The 27,497-nt window shown below is 38.2% G+C and overlaps 1 protein-coding gene across 1 annotated transcript in view; it reads right to left on the reverse strand.

Moving 5' to 3' along the window:
- EIF3E (eukaryotic translation initiation factor 3 subunit E) overlaps positions 1–27,014 on the reverse strand; it is a 49,449-nt gene extending 22,435 nt beyond the window's left edge. Inside the window, exons 1-7 of the mRNA XM_032760265.2 lie at positions 26,890–27,014; positions 18,412–18,526; positions 16,579–16,696; positions 12,796–12,838; positions 11,637–11,741; positions 5,113–5,238; positions 4,309–4,433 (exon numbers count right to left, since the gene is read on the reverse strand). Coding sequence (XP_032616156.2) covers positions 4,309–4,433; positions 5,113–5,238; positions 11,637–11,741; positions 12,796–12,838; positions 16,579–16,696; positions 18,412–18,526; positions 26,890–26,979 — 722 coding nt within the window. The 5' untranslated portion in view covers positions 26,980–27,014. The remainder of the gene's footprint in view (positions 1–4,308; positions 4,434–5,112; positions 5,239–11,636; positions 11,742–12,795; positions 12,839–16,578; positions 16,697–18,411; positions 18,527–26,889) is intronic.
- Between the last annotated feature and the right edge of the window lie 483 nt (positions 27,015–27,497).

Genomic DNA, 27,497 nt, shown 5'->3' on the forward strand with positions numbered 1-27,497 from the left:
TGGCCGGGTGCAGTGGCTCACACCTGTAATCCCAGCACTTTGGGATTCCAAGGTGGGCGGGTCACGAGGTCAGGAGATCGAGACCATCCTGGCTAACACGGTGAAACCCAATCTCTACTAAAAATACAAAAAAAAAAAAAAGTAGCCAGGCATGGTGGTGGGCGCCTGTAGTCCCAGCTACTCGGGAGGCTGAGGCAGGAGAATGGCGTGAACTCGGGAGGCAGAGCTTGAAGTGAGCCGAGATCGTGCCACTGCACTCCAGCCTGGGCGACAGAGTGAGACTCCGTCTCAAAAAAAAATAAAAATAAAATAATTTTTAAAAATATGCAATTTACAATCTACGTATAATATCCATTGAACATGCAATCAACCAACCACCTACTGTGCTATAAGAAATTAAAACTACTGTTTTCATAAATCTTAAAGAGAGACAACTGAAAAACACATACTGATTATAGACATACAAATGCAAATTACACACAATCTCAACAGTAAATAGCTCTCCACTTCAAGAATATGAATTCCAGGAAATGGGTGAAACAATGATCTGTCAAGTCAACTGGGTATATTTCCATTAGGAAAAAAGTCAGAATCAAGCAAAAATCAAAATCAGGCAAGAAGACTTAACAAGACAGAAAATAAGACAGCAATCTGACCCTATAGCAAGTTAAAACAGTAAACACAGTACTTTTGTAAACAACTAAAAGTCATCACACTACTGAGTAGTTTTCTTTTCCACAGGCTATTTCTGTTCAAAGAAAATAGTTCCACAGGCATGATGGTTCTTACTGCGGCAATAAAAATGTTCTAAAACTGATGGTTATATCACTCAGTTAAGTTACTAAAAATTACTAAACTATAAACAAACTCTTCTTGTACTTTAGAGTAAATCAAAGCAGTGGCATCAAACTATATTAGTAGTCCCTATATTTTTCACCACCACACTTTGCAGTTTCAAAAAACACACAAAAAGTTTCAACTATATCCTTGAATCACGTAGCACAAATCAATTTTTAAAAATTTCAACCCTTAAGTACTAATCTTTCTAGTCTTCTGTATGACTAAATGGTAAGTATTCATAAAGTGCTTCTGCTGTATACACACTTCACTGTCACAATTGTCCTTAAGGAAAAGCACTTGTGCAACTGAGAAACAAGATGAACCAGCTGCTTTTCTCACAGAACACTGTTTTTACTTGAAAGAATGGCAGACAAACCAAAGCTATTTAGACATTCAGACATGGGAATTTGGCAGACATTTTCCAGAAAATGAAGTGAGCCTGTCCTTCAAGAAAAACAAATGATAAAATTAGAGTTTTCAAGAAAAACTAGAATTTTGGAAAATTTGTATCAGCCACTGGGAGCTTGAAAGCTTTCCAATGCTTAAAGCTGTTTCTATGGGTCTGGTAGTGATGTTCATGAATGTGTTGTATGATGTCAACACACTGGAATACCTGCATAACTCACTGGACCAGTAAGTATTTCCCAAACAACCAATGAATGATACTATAAAATCATGCATGGGTTAAAAAAGATCCATTCCAAGTGCAAGATAGCTCAATACAGTCTAGAATACCAGTGCAGCTTAGGATCCCAAAAAGTTTAACGACATGGTTTCAGATTCTACATTACAAACAACCTTTTAAAAACTATTTCTTGTTGAGTTTTATTGTAACTGTACTTCTTACTGTTTCATACCGTATCTTCAAAAAAGAATATTCACAATTATCGGAAAAGGATATTATTAATAAAACACACCTTTCTTTTCCAACTACATGTGTGAAGCTAGGTTTTTCATCCTACAGTTAAAGCACATCACAACAGACTGCAAGAAAGCAGGCATGAAAACCCAGTTGTCAATTAATCCAGCAACTGAAGGTCTGCAAAAATGTAAAGCAATGTCACTCTTCTCACTAATTTTGTTTTCAAAGTTACTTTCGTTAAAATTCTATTATGTGTTAAATCAAATCAATTTACCATTTATTAATGAGAAAATTTTTAATTTGTTTTGATTTTTAATACAGTTAAGTCCTTAACATAATCAGTACCTTCTTGGAAACTACGACTTTAAAACCAAGTAACATTCTTTCATTATGAAGCTCTTGAGAAAGAAAATTGTTTCATTATTCATTGTTTTGCTTAGAGTTGCAGTTTCCAAGAACCTAGAGACAATATTGAGGACTTACTGTATACACCAAGAGATAAAACCAATGTAAAGAAAATTACATTCAATAATTCTTTTTTTTTTTTTTTTTTTTTTTTTTTAACAGAGCTTCCCTCTTTTTGCCCCTGGAGTGCAGTGGTGTGATCTAGGATCACTGCTACCTCCACCTCCCAAGCTCAAGCAATTCACCTTCCTCAGCCTCCTGAGTAGCTGGGATTACAGGTGCCCATCACCACATGGGCTAATTTTTTGTATTTTTAGTAGAGATGGAGTTTCACCATGTTGACCATGGCTGGTCTTGAACTCCTGACCTCAGGTGATCCACCCACCTCGGCCTTCCAAAGTGCTGAAATTACCGGCATGAGCCACTGCGCCCAGCCTACACTCAATAATTCTCAATAGTGTAAATGGGTTCCAAGACCAAAATGTTTAAGAACCACTGGCTGGTAAAAATACTCCCAAATGTAATTTTAATATCATTTTTCTCTTCCTTCCAAATATACAATGGCTTTTCAGTGTGTATCTATCTAACTTTAATGTTTGAGGAGGAAGGCTTTACTGGATGTTCAAATAAGGGATTTTTTGCCCCACAAAGTTAGGATATATTCCCATATGCACACACTTTTTAAATACTGACCAATACATTCTTCAGGACCTATAATCCTTTTAATGGAATCATTTAAAAACAAAGCAAAATCCCCCATGATTCCTCCCTCAATTAACTGATCTGATAATGCCACACAGGGTATTTCAGATTTTGGAGGATATCAGCCAAGTGTATAGTATTTCCTAATGATTTAGAATTCTTATTATTTCATTTGTCATATGAAACCATTTAAATTTCTACAAGATAAAATGTAATGAAACTATAAAATCCTCATTTAGATGAACAAATAATAAAAGTATGAACTAAGAGTGTTAACGTAGGGCTGGGCCCAGTGGCTCATGCCTGTAATCTCAGCACTTTGGGAGGCTGAGGCAGGAGAACTGCTTGAGCTCAGGAGTTTGAGACCAGCCTGCGCAACACGGCGAAACCCTGTCTTACAAAAAATAGAAAAATTAGCCAGGCATGGTGGCATGTGCCTGTAGTCCCAGCTACTTGGGAGGCTGACAGGGGAGGATGGCTTGAGCCTGGGAGGTAGAGGTTGCAGTCAGCCAAGATAACGCCGCTGCACTCCAGTCTGGGCAACAGAGCCAGACATTATCTAAAAAAAAAAAAAAGTGTTATTGTAAAATTTGCCCAATAATATAGTCAATACAATATAACTCATACCATGAAGCAACTGCTAAAATTGCTATTGCAATCTTAGGCTATATTAGTAAAAGCATACATACAAGTAACAGGAGCTAATATTGCCACAGTAATCTATAAAGTTTAGATGACAATCCTAGAATAAAATTTCAATTATGAAGATCTAGATTGTAAGAATATGAATAGAAATTATCTAAAAAAGAAATCAAAATACTAAAGGGCGTTACTTAATAAAACTAGAGATATTTAGCCTGAAGGAAGCAGAGAGGAGTAAAAAATTATCTTAAAACATCTAAAGAGTTTCCATGAAGCAGTCTTGTTTTCTGTCACTCCAAACAAACAAGAAATAATGGGCAGAAGTTTCAGAGGTATTTGAGTTCCACTGGAAGAGTAAATTTTACAAGTAATTTCTAGCTTACAAAAGAATGGTCTAGTTCATAAGCAGTGAATTTCTCATCACCAAAACATTAAACAAAAGCTGGTTGACAGAGCAAAGATGATATAAAAAGATGCACATATTCCTTTCAAGTAGTATGGCCTAGAGCCTCATTTCTAAAGCTTTGATGTTTACATGAGTTACCTGGGATCTTATTAAAATGCAGATTCTAATTTAGTTCTAGGGTGAGTCCTGAGATTCTACATGATTCCTATGCTGCTGGCCCAGGGACCACACTTTAAATAGCACTTTAAAAGGCTTAGGGTACACTTTGTCAAATAATTTACTTAAGAGTCATATGCATACTTTTCAGTAACAAGCAAATCTACTACATGAAGAAAAAAAAAAAAACAGGTGACAACAAATTCATATGATAGAGAAAAGTATAGTTTAATTTTAAACAATTCCATATAATTTTATCTAAACAAAGCCAAAATTACACAGTGAAATAACTTACTGTGGCTGATAAAGGAAGAGGTCAATAATATTATCGCGACCTTTGGGGTGATTGAAGAAAACAAACAGAGACCAGTGAATGAGCCATGTTCTCTGCTGAAGAGACTGAAGTGGAGAACTCACAGACTAAAGGATTTAAAAATATATACATAAAAAATATTAATATATAAGAAAGAGGCAGGAGGACAAACATCACTAACTTCAAAACTGTTATTAAAAATGAGCCCCTTCTAAGGCATGCACGAGGGTCATTATGATCAATGTCCGACCCCCTATGCCTTCTCTCTGCATGATCCCTCGACATTCCAAATTATTACCCTGTTCTTAGAGACAGATTCAATAATGTCCACTGAAGACATTCTAATTTATAAACTCTTACAGAAGTTATAAATTATAATCATTTCAGAAAACATTTTAAAAGCAAGAATTAAACTGAACATTTCATACTAAGTGGTTTAATTAGATAATTGTAGATGAAAACTGTCTTTTGCATAGGACTTTCAATAATAGGTGGCACTAACAGCATAGTGTCATTTTGACTGGCATAGAAAAAAAGGGCACAGTAGCTGTATAATGAAATGAAGGCTACGTTTTTTCTCTAACAGCCAAAAGAAGTCTGACAATTTCATTCAAGGAGATTCAAACTAGGCAAGCCACTAATCCACTATGATTTTTGTAAGGTCAACAAAAGCTAATTTGAATTTTTTTTTTTTTATTCCCAAAATGCATAGTTGTTTTTCCTCATTAGAAAGTGTGAAGGATACACAGATATTTCAGAGAATAACTGTGAAAAAGTCGAACTCACATTATTATCTATGGTCTCTTTTAACCGTGTAAGGTCTTCCATGGCTGCATCCCAATTCTGCATTAAGATTTCAGAGGCCAGCTTTCCCCAGAGTGAACTTAAAGCATTTCTATCTGTTGCTGGAACCTGTTTAAGAAATCATAATTAATTATATTGTGAATACTCTTGAAAAATGAACATAATGTATGTTTTATACCCACGTATCCCTCTAGCCTACTAAAGACCTATAGCTTTCTACACAAAACTGTAGTTATCTAAGTCCTTATTGGATCACACTGGTTTGTTTCAAAAAACCTTTGCTAAAAATACTCAGGTCTTCAATATTCAGTCTAGATAAGAAAATGAAAAATAACTTTTATAACTAGGAAACAGCAGCATCATCTTACTATAACCCACTTCAGATAATTTATATACAACTAATAAAATTTCAGGCACCTAAAACTTCAGAAACCAAGTTAGATTCACATGTAATTTGTCACTAAAATCACTAGGATGAAGATGTGGAAAATCAAGACTCGTGAGTCTCATTTACAATGTAATGAGAAATTATGTACAGAACCAAAAAATATTTCCAAATTATGACACAAATGGAAGTCAGTATGGAAAGAGAGAGACAGGGAAAAAGCAGGCCCACTGATTAACAATTAATAGTTATCAAAGAATTATGTACTGAGCAATACAAGTTAGTGTTCTCCTGTAATCCTAACAAAAATCCTGTATTTTTTATCCCCATTTCAAAATGGGAACTAATACATACAGAGTGTAACTTGCCCCAAATTACACTTCCAATCATGAAACCTATAAATTTTATACCACAGTCTTAACCTAAAAAAAGGGGACTAAGGTCCATCCCTACCCTCTTCTATCCGCTGGTAAAAGAGTCACAAACTCAAAACATTCATGACGACCAGGCTAATAACAATGAGCAAAGCTGGACTCCCCCAAAACAAAGCAGCAGAAGTAGGTAAACTGACTCTGAACTGATCAGATGTGCTAAAGCAGTAGAAGCAAGTAAGGGTAGTAGAGGGGGAAGAATACATGTCTACACCTCAAGATGAAATTTCAAATTTAATTTTTTACAGAAGTACTTTTACATAATAGTATAAATATCAAGAGATATCATAATTACAAGTTAAATTGTATGTGCAGGATCAGAAATCCAATCAAGAATTCTGTCTCTACCACTTAACAGCTAGTTTGTACTTTAGCTTCCTCACTGCAACATGCAGATAGAACCCACCTCAGTTGTATAGTTTAAGTGACATAAGACATACAGAAATTACAATTATCACCTGATACAGAATAAGAACTTGGTAAATCTGAGTTACTGAAATGATGATGAAAATCATCGTAGAGACATGTATACATATTTACATATATTTACATATGTTTACATATGTAAATTTATATTTATCTATATGTAAATCTATACACATATTTACAGATATATGATCTAAACATTGTGGACCACAATACAAACTCAGTCTATACTGAGATTCTTCCTTTCAAATGTACTAAATAACATTTGGCACACTCTAAGAGTAGGCAAATAACACAGAGACTAGATGTGTAAATTAAATTTTGAACCACTCCTGGTTCTAGTTATTATCACAAAGTATATCCACAATACAACTTGTACATGCATATTCATAACTTTATTTTTAATAGACAAAAACTAAAAGTAAACTAAATGTTCATCATCAATAGATGAATATATTAAACAGACCATAGTAAATTCACAGAATGAAATACTACTGAGCAATAAATAGAAACTACCTTCTGATACACACAATAACATGAACCTCAAAAACTTGCTGGTAAAAATAAGCCAAACACAAACATACGTAGTACATCATGCCACTTACATACATAAAATTCTAGAACAGGCAAAACTAATCTATAGGGACAGAAAGCAGGTCAATGGATGCCCAGGACCACGGGTGGAGTATGGCCACAAAAGAACAAAAAGGGTCTTTCTGAGGTGACAGAAATATTCTTTTTTTTTTTTTTTTTGAGACGGAGTCTCGCTCTGTCACCCAGGCTGGAGTGCAGTGGCGCGATCTTGGCTCACTGCAAGCTCCGCCTCCCGGGTTCACACCATTCTCCTGCCTCAGCCTCTCCGAGTAGCTGGGACTACAGGCACCCGCCACCACACCCGGCTAATTTTTTGTATTTTTTTTTTTTTTTTTTTTAGTAGAGACGGGGTTTCACCGTGGTCTCGATCTCCTGACCTCGTGATCCGCCCGCCTCGGCCCCCCCAAAGTGCTGGGATTACAAGCGTGAGCCACTGCGCCCGGCCAGAAATATTCTTTATCTTGATTTAATGGTAGCCACACAAGTACACAAATGTTCCAAAATTCATCGAAAATTTAAAAACTGGTTTATCAAAATCCATAAAATAATTGTTCTAATTACAAAGGATAAAATGTTTAATTCTTATAAAGGACATCTGAATATAAAAATATATCATCGAGTCAAAAATGCCATCAATTTTAACATACATTATTATTTTATGTTTCCAAAACCAAAAACCCAGTAAAGACACTTTCTGATTTCAGATGTTAAAATATGCAAAACTATGCTTGAAAATCAATATTAAATGCACAATTTTTACAGTGACATCACAACAGGGTACACATCAGAGCCAAAATTTCAGTCAAGATCCTAATGCCTCCAAAAATTATCATTACTCATACTGTCTTGAGCCTCAAGGAAAAATATTTTTAAATGAAGTGGTATATACAAACAGGAAATACACTTTACATCCTGAGGGAGGGAAAGAGACAGCTCTAAAAGTATAACAAATAGTCCTAGGAACTAAAATCACTTTTATTTCAAAGAGCTGCTGAATAAGGGAGTGGGGTATATTATGGAGTCAGATCAAAGGCCACAATGAGGGAAAATTTTAACAAAATAATCAATAGTGCTAATAACTTTTAAAGCAAAAGTGTTCAAAAATTCCCACCAAACCAGCTTCGTCATTTTATTTCAATTAACACGTTTCTTGGAGTATAAATCAAAGAAGTTTCACACCAAACAGAGTGTACCTGAACAATCCTCAATGTATTCTAAAATCCACGAGTCTTTTTTTTTTTTTTTAAGGGCAGATTCTAGGGTCACACAGCTTTAATTTATACAATACTGACCTACAATAGGTCATTTGGAGAGTCAAATTCTAATCTCAGATCATAGTTACAATGGCTCTTTCATAGCTTATGTTTCCCTAACCATAGATTTAAAAGAATAATCAACCACCAGAAAAGTATTTAGAAATAAAAAAAAGGCCACTGCAAAAAATAAAATTAACTAAAAAGTAAAACACTGACATTTCTCATCCCAAAGCCAAACAAGAATTTTAGATTTGCTATTAACAAAACTTCAAACAAATACACAGATCTTGTGATCGTGGCTATCTAAATCAAAAGAAAAAGATATCTATTCTTTTTAGCTTGGCACTGTTAGCCTGCCAATACGCCAATAGGAAGCAACATACTCTCACCTAACACAAATGTTTTGTGGCCCAGACAGGACAAAAATTTTAAAATGAATTGAATGTAACTTTTTAGAATTTCCAGTAACTCTATGTTGACTGTTCTTGACGTAAAACATATTAATTTAGTGTTTGTATCACAGTATTCAATCATTTAACCAAAATATCATTTGAGTTCCAGCACAAGATTTGTTAGGGGCAATGCAAAAGCTTAAAACTAACCCTCAAATTTTTTTAAGACAGGGAATTAACTTGTATCTTCATATTTTAAAAAAATAAACATAAAAATTCACCAAACCTACAAGTACAAACCTGTCACTTGTAGAAATTTTCAGACTAATATAAAACCATACTACATAAATATAATGATACTATTAACACTAGAATGTGTTATATGTGTTAGAATAAAAGCTTTTTGTAGCAGTGTAGCAAGTTTTTTATTCCTCAAAAGGTTCATGTGTACTACTCTGGCTAAACTCCATGTCATTACAGTTGGCTCTTCATACCAACCCGCTTTCAGGGGTGGATATGCTAGAAGAGTTTCAATATCTGGATTTCCAGCAGTTACCTTAAGTTTCCACGTCTTAGTAAAATGGCACATTCACTCACTGACCAGCAACAATAAATTTACTGTGCTGGAACTCTAACATGACACTAAATCTTCATTCTCAAAATTCACTCCCAGCATTAACAAATGATATAAATAACCAACTCTTTTCATGTACCTGTAATCATACCAGGCTTCTGATTTTACAATCCTGGTTTAAGCTGTTTACATTTCCAAAGTAATCAACTTTTGCTCTCCTAAATCCCTCGTAATATTCAAAGTAAAACTGATGGAATTTTTTGATAAGTTACTACAAGTTTAGCATCACTGATTACCTTCAACGTACTTGCAAGTGAACCACAGCTAATCTGTAAATTAAGAATTCATCTACAAATGGAAGCAAGACAAAAAGTTGTTTTTCTTAAGCAAAGTTGGAAATAAACAGAAAATCTGTTTCTTTAAAGGACGGTGGAGTTTCAAAAAGTGAAGTTGTCTATGCAATTTAATTGTAGAAATTACCTGAATCAGTAATACTAATCTCTCCCTCCCCCCAAAATGAAAATTTTAATTTCCTAGAAAATAACCACAGACAGCAGCCATGAGACTTTATTTTGCAACATGTGGAGCTAAAAGTGAAGAAAAAAGCACCAGAAAATAAAGGCAAAAAGAAACAAACTCTTCCAAGGTTGGAAGACAAAAAGTCTCTGTTTTAAGGTCTTTTTCCAACTTCTAGGATTAACTAGAGAAATCTTAGGCAGGGTGCAGAGGCTCATGCCTATAAATCCCAAAGCATTAAAAGGCTGATGAGGGAGGATCACTTCAGGCCAGGAGTTTGAGATCAGCCTGGGCTATGCATAGCAAAACTCCATCTTGGAAAAAAAAAATTAAAAATTAGCCATGAGTGGTGATGCACACTTGTAGTCCTAGCTACTCAGGAGGCAAGAGAATCTCTTGAGCACAAGAGTTCAAGGCTGCAGTGAGCTATGATGGCACCACTGCACTCTAACCTGGGTGAGAGCAAGACCCCGTCTCAAAAAAAAAAGAAAAAAAGAAATCTCAGACTTTATGTACCTACTTACTAGTCCAAGGTGAGTAACAAATTACAATTTCTCAAATGAGAGGCTAGTTAATACAAGGATGTTTTGGTAACTGTAGAAGGCACTTAATACACTTTTCTTTTTCTTTTTCTTTTTTTTTTTGAGACGGAGTCTTGCTCTGTCGCCCAGGCTGGAGTGCAGTGGCGCGATCTCGGCTCACTGCAACCTCCGCCTCCCGGGTTCACGCCATTCTCCTGCCTCAGCCTCTCCGAGTAGCTGGGACTACAGGTGCCCGCCACCACGCCCGGCTAATTTTTTGTATTTTTGGTAGAGACGGGGTTTCACCGTGGTCTCGATCTCCTGACCTCGTGATCCGCCCGCCTCGGCCTCCCAAAGTGCTGGGATTACAAGCGTGAGCCACCGCGCCCGGCCTTAATACACTTTTCTAAACAGAAGACAGAGTGAGAACGAAGTACATCAATTTGAAGGCCTGATATATATTGATTGATTGATTGATGGAGTCTTGTTCTGTCACCCAGGCTGCAGTGCAGTGGCACCATCTCGGCTTACTGCAACCTCCACCTCCCGGGTTCAAGGGATTCTCCTGCCTCAGCCTCCCAAGTAGCTGGGATTACAGGTGTGTGCCACCATGCCCAGCTAATTTTTGTATTTTTAGTAGAGACAGGGTTTCAACATGTTGACCAGGCTGGTCTCAAACTCCAGACCTCAGGTGATGAGCCCGCCTCAGCCTCCCAAAGTGCTGTGATTACAGGTGTGAGCCACCGCACTTGGCCAAGGCCTGACTTTTAATTTGGCTTCACACAACTCTCCTTCTCTAACAAAAGCACTAAATCTAGAAGCCTGTCAAATATATGGTAATAGGATACTTCATGGTTAATAGTACCATTTAAACTCATCTATACCCCACGTAATGAAGAAACCATTGATATTTATATTCCAATAGCTGAAGGCAGAGGTAACTGGAAAAAAGTTACTACTAAGGCATAAAATATTTCACATACCCTTACGATTCCACAGTTGTTTAGAGCAAGTTCAAGGAATATATATATACCACAAAGTATTAAATCAGGAATAATGGATTTACTCAACAATATTAATTAAGCACCTACAATGTGCCACTCAATGTGCTGAATATTATAATAATAAATCCATTACATGATACGATTCTGTTAATGCTAAAAATCATAAAATTGTTCCTACTTTTGGATTTCAAGGACAAGTTAAATCACCCTCCAAATTTTGAGGCCCTGAAACAAGGTTTCTGGTTTCTGTTTTTGAGTGGGAAGGTTTTCTTTACTTTTTTCTCTTTTGCCAATGACTGTTTAAAAACTTAATGAACAGACCCAAATCTATCTATATACACGTTTTGAAGAACCAAGGGACTCCTACAAAAGACAAAAAAAAAAAAAAATCAAGTACTTATACTTACCAGCACTCTAAAAAAATAAAGATATTCTGCTGCTCCTGAGTAATTCCCACATTCGTACTGGAATTTTGCATATCTGTAGAGTGTATCTAAATATTCCTGCCTAAACTAAAAAGAAAAAAAAAGATTAAGTTCTCTTTAATTTAGAGTTTTAGAACCCCATTGTAACTCATAAGTCTTTGAGGTCAAAACTATGAATGTTTAATTCACCAACTTCTAATGTATATTTTACGAGTCAAATGTATCTCTGATTATTGTATTCATTTTTGGTGGCAGCTTTTGGGAGACTTTTAAAGAACTGACCTCTGGAGTTATTTAAAGAAGTAAAGTAATGGGGGTTGGGGTCGGGGAGGTGGTTTCAGGATGAACTGTTCCACCTCAGATTATCAAGGCATTAGCTGGATTCGCATAAGGAGCGTGCAACCTAGATCCCTTGCATAAGTAGTTCACAATAGGGTTCGTGCTTCTATGAAAATCTAATGCCTCCACTGATCTGACAGGAGGCAGAGCTCACATGGTAATGCTTGCTCACCTTCTGATCATCTGCTCTGTGGCCCTCCAGTACTGGTCCATGACCTGGGAGCTGGGGACCCCTTAAATAATTAATTATATGCAAAGCCTCATGCTTTGAGTTAACACAAGGGAAATGAGATTGAGTGATGGTTAGGAAAGCTTATGACATTTCTTTATTTGTGTATCTGGGGACTTATAAAGACCTTGATAATTTCAAAGGCTATTATGTTCCACGAGGCAGCCAGAGTACTACCTAATTCTACTGCTCAAAGCATTTCTAATTCTAATTTAATTGTTTGCCTTACTTGTTAATCCATAAGAAAAAGCATCTTATGCCCTATAATATATAATACTTAGCTTGCTATTGGCACTATATAAAATGCCAACAATTATTGCCAACCATTACAACTCTCGAATAAATACAAGCCTTGAGAATTTCTGTCATCTAAAGGTGAGCTATAAGCACATATTTTCCTGTCAGCAACAATTTATAAAAACTGAAGTTTTAAAAATACAACCAGATTTTATAATTAATAAATTAATCTGGAAATTATATTCTTAGGCCAAGCCATGAGCTTATCTGTACAAACTAGTCTTTAGTCAGCATTATTAAAACATGACAACTTTAAAATATTTTTAAAACACTTACACCATGCTTGTCCGCCAGGTAGTCAAAGAGCATCCTACCATCCCTAAATAATAAAAAACAAAAATTACATTATTTTAAAGGCCACAGAAAACAAAATAAGCATATCCAACTTCTAAGTTATTACCTATGCAAAGCCACCTTAAATAAATACTTAAATGTTAAAAGACTTCCAGAATAAAATAAGCAGGACATTACATGTTTTGAATATAAGAAGTACACAAGGAGAGCTACAAACTTTAAAATTGACTTTCAGATTTCTTTAGCCCTAACTGAAAATTAGTGTGTTTCACCACAACTAAGGTAAGGCCTTTAGCAGTTTGTCAGATAATAAAACCAGAAGATTCCGACTACTTCTAGTAAGGTCAATAGTCTACTTAGTGCTAATCTACTGAGAATGGTTTTTGCTCTATGTGGTCAAATTTCTAATATAGATAATATAGTCAATTATAGAGACTGAAATAAATGTACCACGTACAAACTAGAAGAAACTAATCCTATATATAAATTTTGTCCCCTCCTCCAATCTGTTAATATTTTTCAAAAGGACGATTTGACAAATTTACAAGATTAATAAATCATGCCTGGCCGGCCGCAGTGACTGATGCCTGTAATCCCAGCACTTTGGGAGGCCGAGGCAGGTAGATCTCCTGAGGTCAGGAGTTCCAGACCAGCCTGGCCAACATGGTGAGACCCAGTCTCTACTAAAAATACAAAAATTAGCCGGGCATGGTGGCGGGTGCCTGTAATCCCAGCTACTTGGGAGGCTGAGGCAGGAGACTCGCTTGAACCTGGGAGGTGGAGGTTGCAGTGAACAGAGATAGAGCCACTGCACTCCAGCCTGGGAAACAGAGTGAGACTCCGTCTCAAAAAAAAAATAAATAAAAATTTAAAAATCATGTCTGATATACATGACAGCTATGCTACATACCCTACACAATCATTAGGTATAACCAAGTGTCATATTTAATTTTTCTTAAATTAGCTTTGCATTATCTTGAGATGTTGACAGACTGGTAAAAGACAAACTGACAATAAAGAAAGACATCAAGGGACAGGGGATATATGTGGATAGCTGCCCACCTTATGAGCATTTTCGTTGTTACTGTTTTTTGAGACGGAGTCTCACTCTGTCGCTGCGGATGGAGTTCACCAGTGTAATCTCGGCTCACTGCCACCTCCGCCTCCCGGGTTCATGCAATCCTCCTGCCTCAGCCTCCCAAGTAGCTGGGATTACAAGCGTGCACCACCATGCCCAGCTAATTTTTGTATTTTTAGTAGAGAGGAGGTTTCACCATGCTGGCCAGGCTGGTCTCAAACTCCTGACCTCAAGTGATCCACCCACCTTGGGCTCCCAAAGTGCTGGGATTATAGGCATGAGCCACTGCACCTGACTGCATTTTCCAAAACAAAAACATTTTCTTATCCTTCTCACGAGAAGAAATATGCTATAATGTGTCTTTGGGAGCACAATTTTGCTTGAAGATTTAATGGAGCAGAGGTATGTCCCCATAAAAATTAACATAGGTGTATTATAATACTGAATATGAAACGTACATGAAATTCCAACATAGAAGAACTTCAACAAAAACTGAACATTTGCAGTGGATCACACTGAATAACTCTGTATTGCACTACTGACACCACTCACGTATATAATCACTGTCCTCTGGCTGATTATTTCCGGGAAAGTGTAAGTACGATACTATATGTTCAATGAAATTTAAAGAGGGTGAATTGTCAGAAAAAGGTTTTTACATTGAAAATAGGTAGTCTGTAAGTATAGTAAGATTACAAGTTTTTAACACATAATCCTTTCATTTATCTCAAACTCAGTACCTATTAAGCTACAAGGATCCTCTTTTTCTAACTGGTGAACACATCTACATTCATCTTATTCATGCTCTGATCCCATTACTTCCCAGTCTTTGAGTGACTAAACTACAGCATCCTAAATTTTCTGTTGTAGTCTAACATCTGGATTATTTCCGCTGTCCCTTTGTAATCACCTACATGTGACCTGAAGATCTAAAATTACTTATTCTAAAAGCATAAAAGTAGTTTAGTATAATATATAGCTCTGTCTATGCATGTAATGTGTGTATATATATCTCTGTGTGTTTTGTCGCATATAGTCATCCCTTGGTATCCCCAGAGCATTAGTTCCAAGACCTCGCATACCCCCTACTTACCAGCCCCCTCAAATACCCAAAATCTGCAGGCGCTAAAGTTCCTTATGTAAAATAGCACAGTATTTGCATGTAAACTATACACATCCTTCCATATACTTAAATCATCTCTAGATTACTTACACCTAATGCAATGTAAATATCATATAGTTGTTAGTTGTTATATTGTAGTTTTATTTGTATTTTTTATTGTAGTATTGTTATTTTTTAGGTTCTTTCCCTGAATATTTTCAATCTGCAGTTGGTTGAATCCAGATGCAGAACAAAGAGCTGACTGCATTTGTATGTAGTATATGTCATAGTATAGTATAGTACAGTATAGTATAGTATGACACAGTAATTGTGTATTTGTTGCTTTTCTAAAAATATCTGATAACACCTTCACAAATCACAAAGGAAAACTTAAGAGCCAATCTCTAAAAATTTGGTTTAAATACATAGAAATCAATGGTATAGCATGGCAAAATATCCAGCAATTCCTCAAGTGAATTTACTGGTAGCTAGGATTTATCTCAAATGACAATATTCAATTTTAGTAAGAGATTTTATTTTTAAATGTTTCTAGTAACCCAAAAGATTTCTACCTGTGACATGTACTACGTCAGACTAAGGCGACATGTTTTCTTTGGAAACAAAACAGTAAGTCTATTTCTAGGTAAAGGGAAGTTAGGAATAAAATAATCTTATTGGCTCAAAACTACCCTCCTTGGGCATGGAGCTTGGAAGGGTATGAAAGAATGTAGCCAGGGATAAAGTGAGCTCAGGTTTCTCTTATAACGAGATACCCATATGCTCTAAGGCTCTAGGTATTGCCCAGGCACAGGGTTTCTTTTTTATTTTTTCCTGAGATGGTGTCTCATTATGCCACCTACTTTGGAATGCCGTGGTATGACACTGACTCATTGCAACCTCCGCCTCCCGGGCTCAAGTCATCCTCTGACCTCAGCCTCCGAAGTAGCAAGTAGCTGAGACTACAAGCGCACACCACCACACCTGGCTAACTTTTTGTTGGTTTTATTTTTTTGGTAAGATAGAGGGTTTCGCCATGTTGCCCAGGCTGGTCTCAAACTCCTAGGCTCAACAGATTCGCTTGCCTCTGCCTCCCCAAGTGCTGAGATTACAGGTGTGAGCCACCACACAGTGGCACAGGGTTTCTTAATAGACATTTTGAGTTGGATAATTCTTTGTTGGGGAGTAGCGGCAGCGGTGCTGTCCTATGCACTGTAGGATGTTTAACAGCATAACTGGCCTCTACTCACTAGGTACCTATAGCACCCCTCCAGTTATGACAACCCAAAGTATCTCCAGACATTGCCAAATGTCCCCAGGAAGTGGGAAACAGGAAATGGAATTTCTGTAGCATAATCAGTACAGATAAGTACTAAAGAAGTTTTTTTTAAAAAAAACTTAGTATTAATATTAACATTTATTAATTATACTGGCCCCTACAAAATAAGGATAAATGGAAATTAAAAATGAATAAAGCACTCATTTAAACCATGAACTTTTACTATGGGATACTGGATAAAGTTTGAATTAACATTTGTATGAATCCAGAAAGGAGAAATTTTAGAATTCAAAATTAAGAAGAGTTTACCTGGTTGACTGCATTTGCCTTGTAGTTTCTGGATCTTCAAACATCTTCACAATTGGTTCTGTTTCTGCCTGAAGCTGTTTCAGTTGTGCAACCACTGTGGTTCTTTTCTCTCTCAAAGCTAAGTAAAAATGCAGAAGAGTACTACAATGTTAAGGAATGTTAAATTGTGCTACTCATCATGAGAATGTCTGGAAATTTTTCAGTGTATTTAAACTATATATATATTTATTTACCCCCAATATATTCATATGCCACGGGCTACTCAGTCAGAAATGTCCCCCGATCCCCAATTTCTTTTTTCTAGTAATCCAAAGGCACAAAAAGGAAAAGGGAATCCTCTTCCTACTCTTGAGGGAAACTAGAGAATATACAGCCTTGGGGTGACAGAGGGATGTGAAAGAAAAAAGGGTAGGACCCAATTATCTATCATTTAATTCTCCATTGCAGAAACTTCATTCCAAGTGTTTCTATATTTGTTCTCATTTAATTTTCTTAGGTGAATATTATCCCAGAGTTTTTGAAGAAAAACTCAGAGGGGTTTACATATTACTATTACAGGCTATCAACTAGGTTGAATGGAATTTAAATCCATTAAATAATCTCTTTTAACTACAAATCCAGCTCTATAGTCTCTCAAACCAAATTCTATTGTTTCTTTTACTATACTATGAAAAGGTGGAGAAAACTTGCACATAACCAACTCTGGTAACACCTTAATGTTTCCTTAAGAAACTAAGAAATAGGCCGGGAGCGGGGGCACACACCTGTAATCCCAGCAACTTGGGAGGCCAAGGCGGGCTGATCACAAGGTCAGGAGTTCAAGACCACCCTGGCCAATATGGTGAAACCCTGTCTCTACTAAAAATACAAAAATTAGCCAGGCGTGGTGGCAGGCGCCTGTAGTCCCAGCTACTTGGGAGGCTGAGGCAGGAGAATGACGTGAACCCGGGAGGTGGAGTTTGCAGTGAGCTGAGATCACACCACTGCACTCCAGCCTGGGCAACAGAGCGAGACTCTGTCTCAAAAAAAAAAAGAAACTAAGAAATAGTTTCCGTTTATCCATGACAAACTAAAGAAGAGCTACTGTTATTGCAGGGAACTACAAGTCAAACACCTGGATTATGTTTAATGTAATAATTTCTCTATTATATATTAGAAAGTATATTCTAGAGCAGTCTTTCTCAAACACAGAAGATCTATGATCAAATTTTGAGAAATGCCAATTTAAACAGAGTATACTGTATTCCTCTATTGCCAAAATTCTTGGAACCTTTAAAAATGTAATGTGCGTTGAAGAAATAACACAGAATTATTTCCCAAACTTAGAGGACCACTTAACAGTTTTGATTAAGTAGGTCTGGTGTGTGGCCAAAAACCTGCATTTCTAACAAGCTCTCCCAGGTGAACTGATGACGCTGGTCCTGGGGACCATATTTGGAGAACAATGTCTACACTAGATGCCTCAAAATTTAAAAAAAAAAAAAAAAAATCTCTAAGGCACACAATGCACTAACTGAAAAAGTTAGCAACCCAAGAACTGCAACATTCTCAGATAATTCTAAGGAATGTGAATCATAAGCACAACTTTGATGATACATACTATGAAATGAAGGCATCTGATGACCATATTTTAAAGTAGTTTCACGTCTTTCACAGGGAGAAAACAATATATTTCGGAAGACATGAAACCTTTATATAACCTCTCACCCAAAGAACACTAACATTCAAATCATAATTAAGCCTTTTGGCTAAAGCTCTCTTATAAATCATAAAACTTTAATACACACATCCTCAAGTCACAAGACAAGCTTCGGTTCTAATGACAAAACTTACCATGAGGAATATCATCAGAATAAAGGTTTTTGTATACATCCATAGCAAAGTCTACCATGTTGGTATCACTAAGAAGGTCCAATTTACCTTGTAATAATTCCTTTTCATTATATATCTGCAAAAGAAGATAACTTTCTAATGAATATATTTAAGTTCCCCAAATAAACTGATTAATACTAAAACTAGTTTACCTGGAAATATATTTGAAGAAATACTTTATAAAATACGATAACCTACTAACATTCCCCTCTTGTAACAATGGCAAGCAATATGGCAAGCAACCAACCTACAGACGTAAAAGTATTTTACTTACCTAAAAATTTGAAAATGAAGAGAATTACTATAGACATTCCCACCTACTTCTGATTTATATGACCTTATTTTTCATGTGTCCCTACAAACCATCTTTTACCCTTTCTAGGCAAGGCTGTGTATAAATAAAACCCATGCCATCTTTTCTGTAAAGCACATATAGCTGTCACCTCTCCACATCCAGGTAATCAGTAATAAACTCCTATATGCTTCTCCATCCACATTGCTGAAACAACCTGCACCGAATTTTTAAGTCAACCATGTCAGACCAGGCTTTTGTTTTGCAAAGGATCCAAAAAAACATAATTTAACCTATAGTACAGAGAGCAAATAGATATATATACAAACTCACATAAACATGAAGTGTACTGAATAATATGTAAAGATTCTACAAAATATTCAGGGACAGAAATGCTTCAGCAAAAGAAAACATTTCTGTACTGAACTTAATTTTGCAAGGAAAGAAAAATCTAAGAAAATGCCACAATATTTCATTGCCCGCAAGAAGTAAAGATGAAGCTGGTCAAAGGGTATTTAGCCATGAGAGCAAAACTGAACCTTCCAAATTACATGCAGAACTCCTATAAATGAGTAAGACAAGACAGACCTTGCAATTGAAATGGCTAAAAGATAGGCACTTCGCAAAAGAAGACAACCAAACGGCCAATAAACACATGAAAAGGTTCTCAACGTCATTATCATAAGAAAATGCATACTAAAAATTACAATAAAAACCTAAAAAATCCTGACAATACCAGTGTTGGTGTGGATGTAGACTAACTGGAACATAGTCTCTTCTGACAGGAATACAACTACTTTGTAAGATTTTTACCTCCCAAAGCCAAACATACTTTTTGATCCAGCAATTCTGTTTCGAGACATCCAAAAGAAATGGGTGCATATAGTCAAAGTGCACTTCCAAAAATGTACACAGGAGCACTATTTGTAATAGCCAAGTCTATCAATGTTAAAATGAGAAAACAAACCACAGCATACTCATAATAGATTAACATTCAGCACTGAAAAATCAATGAACTACTACTGCTATCCTAAAAACATGATGACTCACAAACAATGCTGAGTGAAAGAAGTCATACAAAGCAGTACATGGTGGTAAATGCTTAACTCCACCAACATAAAAATCAAAAACAGGCAAAATGAATCATCAGACTACATCAGACTACTACCCCCTTACCTTTAGGGGGTGTGAGTAGCGACTAACAGGAGTCAAGAGGAAGGTTTAAGGATGTTGCCGGGCGCGGTGGCTCACGCCTGTAATCCCAGCACTTTGGGAGGCCGAGGCGGGCAGATCACGAGGTCAGGTGATCGAGACCATCCTGGCTAACACGGTGAAACCCCGTCTCTACTAAAAATACAAAAAATTAGCCAGGCGTGGTGGCAGGCGCCTGTAGTCCCAGCTACTCAGGAGGCTGAGGCAGGAGAATGGCGTGAACCCGGAAGCCGGAACTTGCAGTGAGCCGAGATCGCGCCACTGCACTCCAGCCTCGGCCACAGAGCGAGACTACGTCTCAAAAAAAAAAAAAAGGATGTCTATAATGTTTTATTTCTTAATCTGAGTGGTGGTCACATAAATGTATTCACTATTCATTTTGAAAAAAATATGTATCATTGACCAGTACATTTATATTTGTGTACTTGTATGAATGAATGTCGTATCTGATAAAAAATTTACCTGAAAAACCTTAACTTCTCATCACTTTGCCCTATAGAAACCCTAATCTTAAATAAAAACATTCTTTTCCAAGCACACTACCTCTCCCCACTTCACTAATAACTTTTAATTTGCCACGTCTCTCTCCACAATAGATTCAATAGCCTTGCTCCTCTACCATCAGGTGTTACTGTCCTGTTCTCAAATCTACATATGCCTCTCAATTCTGCCTCATAGGCAGAAAGCAAATACTTCAGGCTTTGTATCAAGAAGCAACAATTGAAAATACTATATAAGTACTCACATGAAAAAGGAGAACCAAATTTCCAATTTTTTTTAAAATTTTGAAACAAAAATAATAACAGTAAAAGTTTTTGTAATACAGGTCTATTAATAAGAATAGAATGCTTTTTCAAGACAAATTATTTCACTTAATTGGGGTATAAAGTTAATACTCTATAACTGCTAATGTTTGCAAATGTTCCTCTGTTAGAAACTATTCTTAGCCCCAAAACCACACAAAAACAGGCTGCTATCTGATTCCCAGGCTATAGTTTGCTGATCCATGGTCTATCAACCTCTTGAAAACATATTACTTTTTAACAGATTAAGAATCTTTTTTTGCTGTCTCTTCCTCTGCTGTCATTCAACACAAATATAACGCCATACTGATGACTCTTTAACAGCTTGAGCCCTAAAATTCCTTTATTCCACAAATTATAACGACTTTCATCATGTATCTCATCTCCAAGAATTCCAACTTAAAACTGATAACGCCTTCCACCATTACCATTAAAATCTTCATCATCTCTTTGCTGAAGGGGCCCTCACCTCAGCATCCCCGGCACTGGCTGCCTATGGCCCCCATCATCCTGGAACACAGGTCTGTTTCCCAACATATTCACACAAGTATTTATGTGCAAGCAACTGTGCAGTATTTGGCCTGGTGATGGAGAAAAGCTCACACCACAACCCCACTCAACCAACAGCCCCAGTCATACATTAGAGAGCTGCTCTTCCGCCTCCTTCACCTCCCACGAATAGGACCCCGTCCCACCCCAGCACCTTTGCCCAGTGGCTCAGGCACCTCCTTTCCTCCTGGCCCACTTCCTGCTTTGCACACGCCCTGCCTGCTTCTCCCCCAGTTCAAGTCCCATTGGCGTTTTCTAGGGCCGTGTGTCCCCGGCCCCCGTGGCCTCCAGGCTCCACCCTCGTTCCCCCTCTCCCCAGCTCTGACAACCATGAGCCTCCACTTCCACAGCACAGCAGCGCTGCCAGGGTCCCCAAAGGCCCATCCTTTTCTTTTTTGTTCCTCAGCAAGGGTGGGGGCAGGAGGCCAGATTTAAGTCCCCCCAGCAGGAGTTACACCTCTCTCCCTGGGAAGCAGGGCCAGCCACGGTCACTTTGGGTTTTCAATAACCATTTGTTTTCTCCCTGCAGCATGGGAAATACTTGCAGCCTGTGATAAGATCCGGTCCCTGACTGTCCTCCTTCCAAGCTCAAGCTCAGCTAATGTTGTCTCTCCATCCCTCCTCCTCTTTCCACACCCTTCACCTTCCGTCCGGAATGTACTCCCCTGAATGCCTCTTCTGTGAATGCACCCTTGTTTGCTCCCATCTTTCTTAAACCAGGGTGTCCAGAATGGAAGGCTGAGTTCCAGATGTGACCTGACCAGCGGCGTGAGGCTTTCCCAGGGGTTGGCTTCATGCAATCCAGGCTGTGCTGGCTTTTCCTGGCAGTGTCCCCATCGTCAACTTCCATGACATTTGCTATCCCTGTCCATCATCGGTCAGCAGCTTCCCACACGGCACCCTGCTGTTGGGCTAGGCTTCCCCAGCTTGTGAGGAGGGCGCCCTAAGAGTGAAGGAGCTCCAGCAATGTCTGACCCACTGGTTTTGCCACAGTGTGGCATCTGATTTAGTTGATTTTCTGTATCGACTCCATCATCCTTCACTTGAAGCATCCCTCCCAGGTGTGTGCCATTTGCAAGTTTGACAAAAATGCCCGGGCTTCTCTCTAAGCCTCTATGGAAGTGCTGGCTGGCACCAAAACAAGGAGCCCCGGGGCCTCCACTATGGCTGTCCTTCAGCTGTCCATCTAGCTATGAATTGACCTGGTGGTGCTATCATCTAGTCCCTGTTTCAGCACCTAATTTATAAAGGTATATGCCAGTCAGTATATTGTCTGAGACATTCTTTGGATCCATAAATCTGATAACTCATGGAAAATGGAAATAAAGTCCTTTGTTGAGACAGCCAGGTGGGAAGGGGTCTCCAGAGAAACTCCAACAGGCCTGCATACTGGAAGGAATCCACCCTGGGGTGGAGCCACAGAAGTCTGCATGTGAGCAGCAAGGACGGGCCTGGCCCCTTCTCCTCTTGGGTGAACCTGGGATTCAATCTGTGAGGTGGGAATCCTATATGAGGTGGACTTGCTCTGCTGAGTTCCTGTTTCCCCTTTTTTCCTTTTTTCTCAATAAATACTATTATTCTCACCCTTCAAAAAAAAAAAAAAAATCTTCATCATCTCAGACTTTCTGCCCTTTCTAATTTTTACAACACCCTTTTTGATGTCACTTTCTGCCTTAGTTTGGATATCATTTTTAGCTATTTCAAAGATATTCTCTTTAGCTCTATCACTGATTCTTTCAAACTAATTTCTCCAACTAAATACAATTCAGTGTCAATCACTAACTCGGGGAAAAAAGTCACCTATTCTCTAGGTTCTGGCTAAGAATGACTAGAAAATGTTTCAAAATTAGGGAATAATGTTATTTGATCACATCTGTGCTTCTCTAAATGACATTTACATACAAGCCTACCCCTAAATATGTCTATACTACTCCCATAGCCTTCTACCGCTCCTCGCCCTTAGAATGACCACCATTATTAGCTCTAAGGTATGATTTCCAATCTCAATTGGGCCCTCCACACTTAACCAATCCTTGTACTTTTCTTTGATCAGTTTCTTAGTAACCATTTCCAGTCTTCACCTTACTCCTCAAAACCCTCACTGCCTCCCCCTCCCATCTCGTACCAATATAGAACGGGCTAGTCTTCCAAAATAAAAAACGTTTAGAGCCAAGGGTGGTGGCTCATGCCTGTAATTCTAGCACTTTGCGAGGCCAAGGTGGCAGATCACTTGATTTCAGGAGTTTGAGACCAGCCTGGGTAACATGGTGAAACCCCATCTCTAAAAAAATACAAAAAAATTAGCCAGACATGGTGGCGCACACCTGTAGTCCCAGCTACTTTGGGGGCTGAGGTGGGAGAATTGCTTGAGCCCAGAAAGTCAGGGCTGTAATGAGCTAAGATTGTGCCACTGCACTCCAGCTTAGGTGACAAAGCGAGACCCTATCTCAAAACACAAAACATTAAGGAGTACTCACTCTGTCCCAGAAGAGCTTAGTGTTTTATATGTATTATCTCATGCAATTTTTCTAACCCCATGAGATTGGTGGTAGTATTAACATTTTATTCATGAGAAAAGGTTAAGAGGGTAAAAGAATCTGCTCTGACTGCACAGAGGTATTAAATGACAGAGTCATGAAGGGTCCAATTCAGAGCCCAGGGTCCTAAATATTTCACTATCTGGCCTTCTGCTTCACATGAAAATAAAGAAGAGTGAGAAACAAGTATGTATTCATTCAATCATTTATTAAACAATCATAAAAAGCCTTTATGCCAGACTCCATATTATATGCTGAGAGCACAAGGAAGCTTCTGCTCTCATGAAGCTTATATTCTCCAATGTACTACAAATATACAAAACTGTTTTTCTCTTGGTGCAATGTAATAGTCCCCCCTTATCCATGAGCTAAATGTTCCAAGACCCCCCAGCGGATGCCTGAAACTGCAGATAGCGCCAATCCTGTATTTACTGTTTTTTTTCCTACACATGCATACCTATGATAAAGTTTAATTTATAAACTGGGAACAAGAGATTAACAATAACAAAATAGAACAATTAAGTTAGCATATACAGTGTGGATACATTGGACAAAAGGATGATTCATGTCCCAGTTTTAAGCAAGACAGCGAGACAGATTTCATCCTACTACCCAGAACGGCGCACAATTTAAAACTTACGAATTGCTAATTTCTAGAATTTTCCATTTAATATTTTTGGACCATGAGTAACTGGAACTGCAGAAATTGAAACTGCTAAGGGGGTGTGGCGGGGGGGCTGCTGTATCCTCACATAGCAAGATCACTGACTCTATTCTAACCATCTTGCCTTCAAGACTCAAAGCCTCACCTCCTCAAAGTCCTCTTTGCTCACTGAAGATAACAAAATCTCAATTTTGATAGCACTCTACCAGTACCTCTTCGACATTTATTTTTACCTTATATCAAAAACATTCAACTCTAAAGGATAGGTAAGTTTTTTAGTGGTGAGATGTCTGGGTTTTATCTTGGATTTGTCACAGTTATATGGCCCTATACAATTAACCCTTGGACGACAAGGGTTTGAACCACAAAGGTCCACGTATACACAACTTTTTTTCAATAAAGTTACACCAAGTGTGCCTGCCTTTCCCGACTTCCGTTCCACTTCCTCTACTTCTTCCACCTCTGCTATCCCTGAAACAGCAAAACCAACTCCTCCTTTTCCTCCTCCTCCTCAGCCTACTCAATATGAAGACAATGAAGACCTTTACGATGACGTACTTCCACTTACTAAAAAGTAAATGTATTTTCTCTTCCTTATAATTTAAGACCATTTTATTTTCTCTAGCTTACTTTATTGTAAGAATACAGTATATAACACATACAACACAGGATTGTCCACGTTCTCAGTAAGCCTTCCTGTCAGCATTAGGATATTAAAATGTTTTGGGGGAGTCAAAACTTATAACGGATTTTTGACTGCAAGAGCTCAGCGTTCCTAACCCCTGTATTGTCCAAGAGTCAAATGTACTTAGTGATTGCTAAATACTCCAGCATCTGTCTTCCTCTTGGTGTATTACAGCTATCTTACCAACATTTTTTCCAAAGAGGTGGGTATTGGGCAGTTTTTCCCACTGATTCTCAACTGCCTGCAGTTCATAGTTTCCGTCTAGCCCTATGAAAATCTAATTCACATTTACATATTCCTCCTTTCCTTCTGTCTGCCATAAAAAAATGAAATTATAAAGAACACAAAAATATATAAAGTTCAGCTACTTCAGAAGTACTTCTACAAGTAGCTGGTAAAGGCTTTCAAAATATGGCACTTTTACTAGATCTTTTGTCCTCACTCTTCCAGAAAAGAAAACAATGCAGATGGGAATGTTTTACTCAAGGTCTAAAATACAGGTGTAAAAAGAAGAATCAAAGCAAAAATATATCTTTTCAAGAGAAAGTTTTACATGAGAAGACATTCTTGGACATTTACTGAAAATGATCTTAGCCGTTACCTAACAACAACTTTAGAGTTGTCTATGTTTAGAAAAGGTGCATATGAATATGAGGATTATACCTGTCTAACAAGCCACAACACCTGGACGCTGGTTTTGTGGGACGTTTTTGTTTTATTGCTTTTTGTCTTTTGCTACACAAAATCTACTCCCCAAATCTAGAGTTCCCTAAGTAGACTTATATTGTAGTCTGCTTCCAGAAACAGAATTCACTTATTTTTCTGCTCAAAATTCGAATTCCTTCATCATTGCAAATTACTTTGCATTATTAAAATGCATCAATTTCCCAATAAACTCACGGTATAACTAACGTCAATTTTCTTTTAGCCAAAACTTTCAAGTCCAATAAAACTTTTAGGACTGACATATGCTTTAAAATGAAGTTCCAGAATTACACATTTATTCATGACATCTTGAGTAGATATTGAACATTAACGACCAATTCAAACGACATGAAGTCAGTACAATATATCCACCGGAAAACACATTTAAAGATTGGGGGGATTTTTTCGGGGGGGGGCGGGGGAGCGCCGTCCCCATCTGACGAAATATGCTGTTCTAGAAAGTCCGACTTAACCAAGACAAGAAAACGCAAAGAACTCACAACTTCATGGAAATTAAAGCGCTAGATACTTATTTTAAGTGTAAGAGAATCACTCCAAACGACTCGACGTGCAAAAACCCACAGCCAAGCCCAGGCTTCCCACAGTTCCCAAAAGAAAAATCAAAAGCTCTAACAGCACACCAGGTTGCTTTTAGAAGCCAGCCTGTGAAGCTCTAACGTTCTCTAGCGAAACCAGCGAATCGCCAACTTCCGAGAAGAACTGATGCGAAAGTCCCGCCCGCACTGACACCTCAGTAAGTGAAAGAGACGTCTTTTCTCTCTCCGTAACCTCCCTCCTCCTCACTGCCGAATACTGCGGTGCTTCTTAACTGAGACGAAGCTAAACTACCAGAAGATCCTTACTGTCCGTGCAGGAACCAAACTCGCGACCGCCTCGCACGTGTCAGGCCTAGGGCTACAGACACCGCCTTTCGGCCTTGCTCAGCACCTCATCCGCCCCCACGCCTTCCTCGCACCCAAAGACCCCCTCACCTCCTTTACAGAGAGAAACTCAAGAAGCGGAAAGACTAGATGCCGATCCAAAAAGTGCGCGATGCGAGTAGTCAAGTCGTACTCCGCCATCTTGCCAAAGAAAAGGGAGTCCGTGCTGACTAAAACTTTATTGGTAGCGCCGACAAACGAACAGACAGATCCAGTACTGCGCATGTGCTGTGGTAAAACTGGCCTGAAGAAAGGGGCGGGGTTTACCCTGGAGAGCAGTGGACAACGACGCATGCGCGCGGGTTGTCCCACCCTTTGCGTTAGGCCTCGAGTGACGGAAACAGATCCCTCTGTTTGTAAGTTTGTCGGTATCCTCTTTCTAATGCTGGCCTTCGATTACCAGTCAGTGGCTTGCGATCTATACCGTTAATAACTATTGAAAGCTCAGAATTGATTGCTGAGGCAATGTGACTGCATTGGGATGCGGCAAAGGACAAGATGAGGAGGCCCCTGCTCTCTAGGAAGTTGCATACAGCGAAGAATATCTAGGCTTTTTCATTTGGCATACGCTAATCATTTTGTAAGCGATTGTTAAAGTGAGGGTGGGTTTTTAGACAGGAAATAAGTGAAACAAATTTCAGATATAGTAAGAGCCATAA

The sequence above is a fragment of the Hylobates moloch genome, unplaced genomic scaffold, assembly GCF_009828535.3.
Source record: "Hylobates moloch isolate HMO894 unplaced genomic scaffold, HMol_V3 SCAFFOLD_9, whole genome shotgun sequence".
NCBI lineage: Eukaryota > Metazoa > Chordata > Mammalia > Primates > Hylobatidae > Hylobates > Hylobates moloch.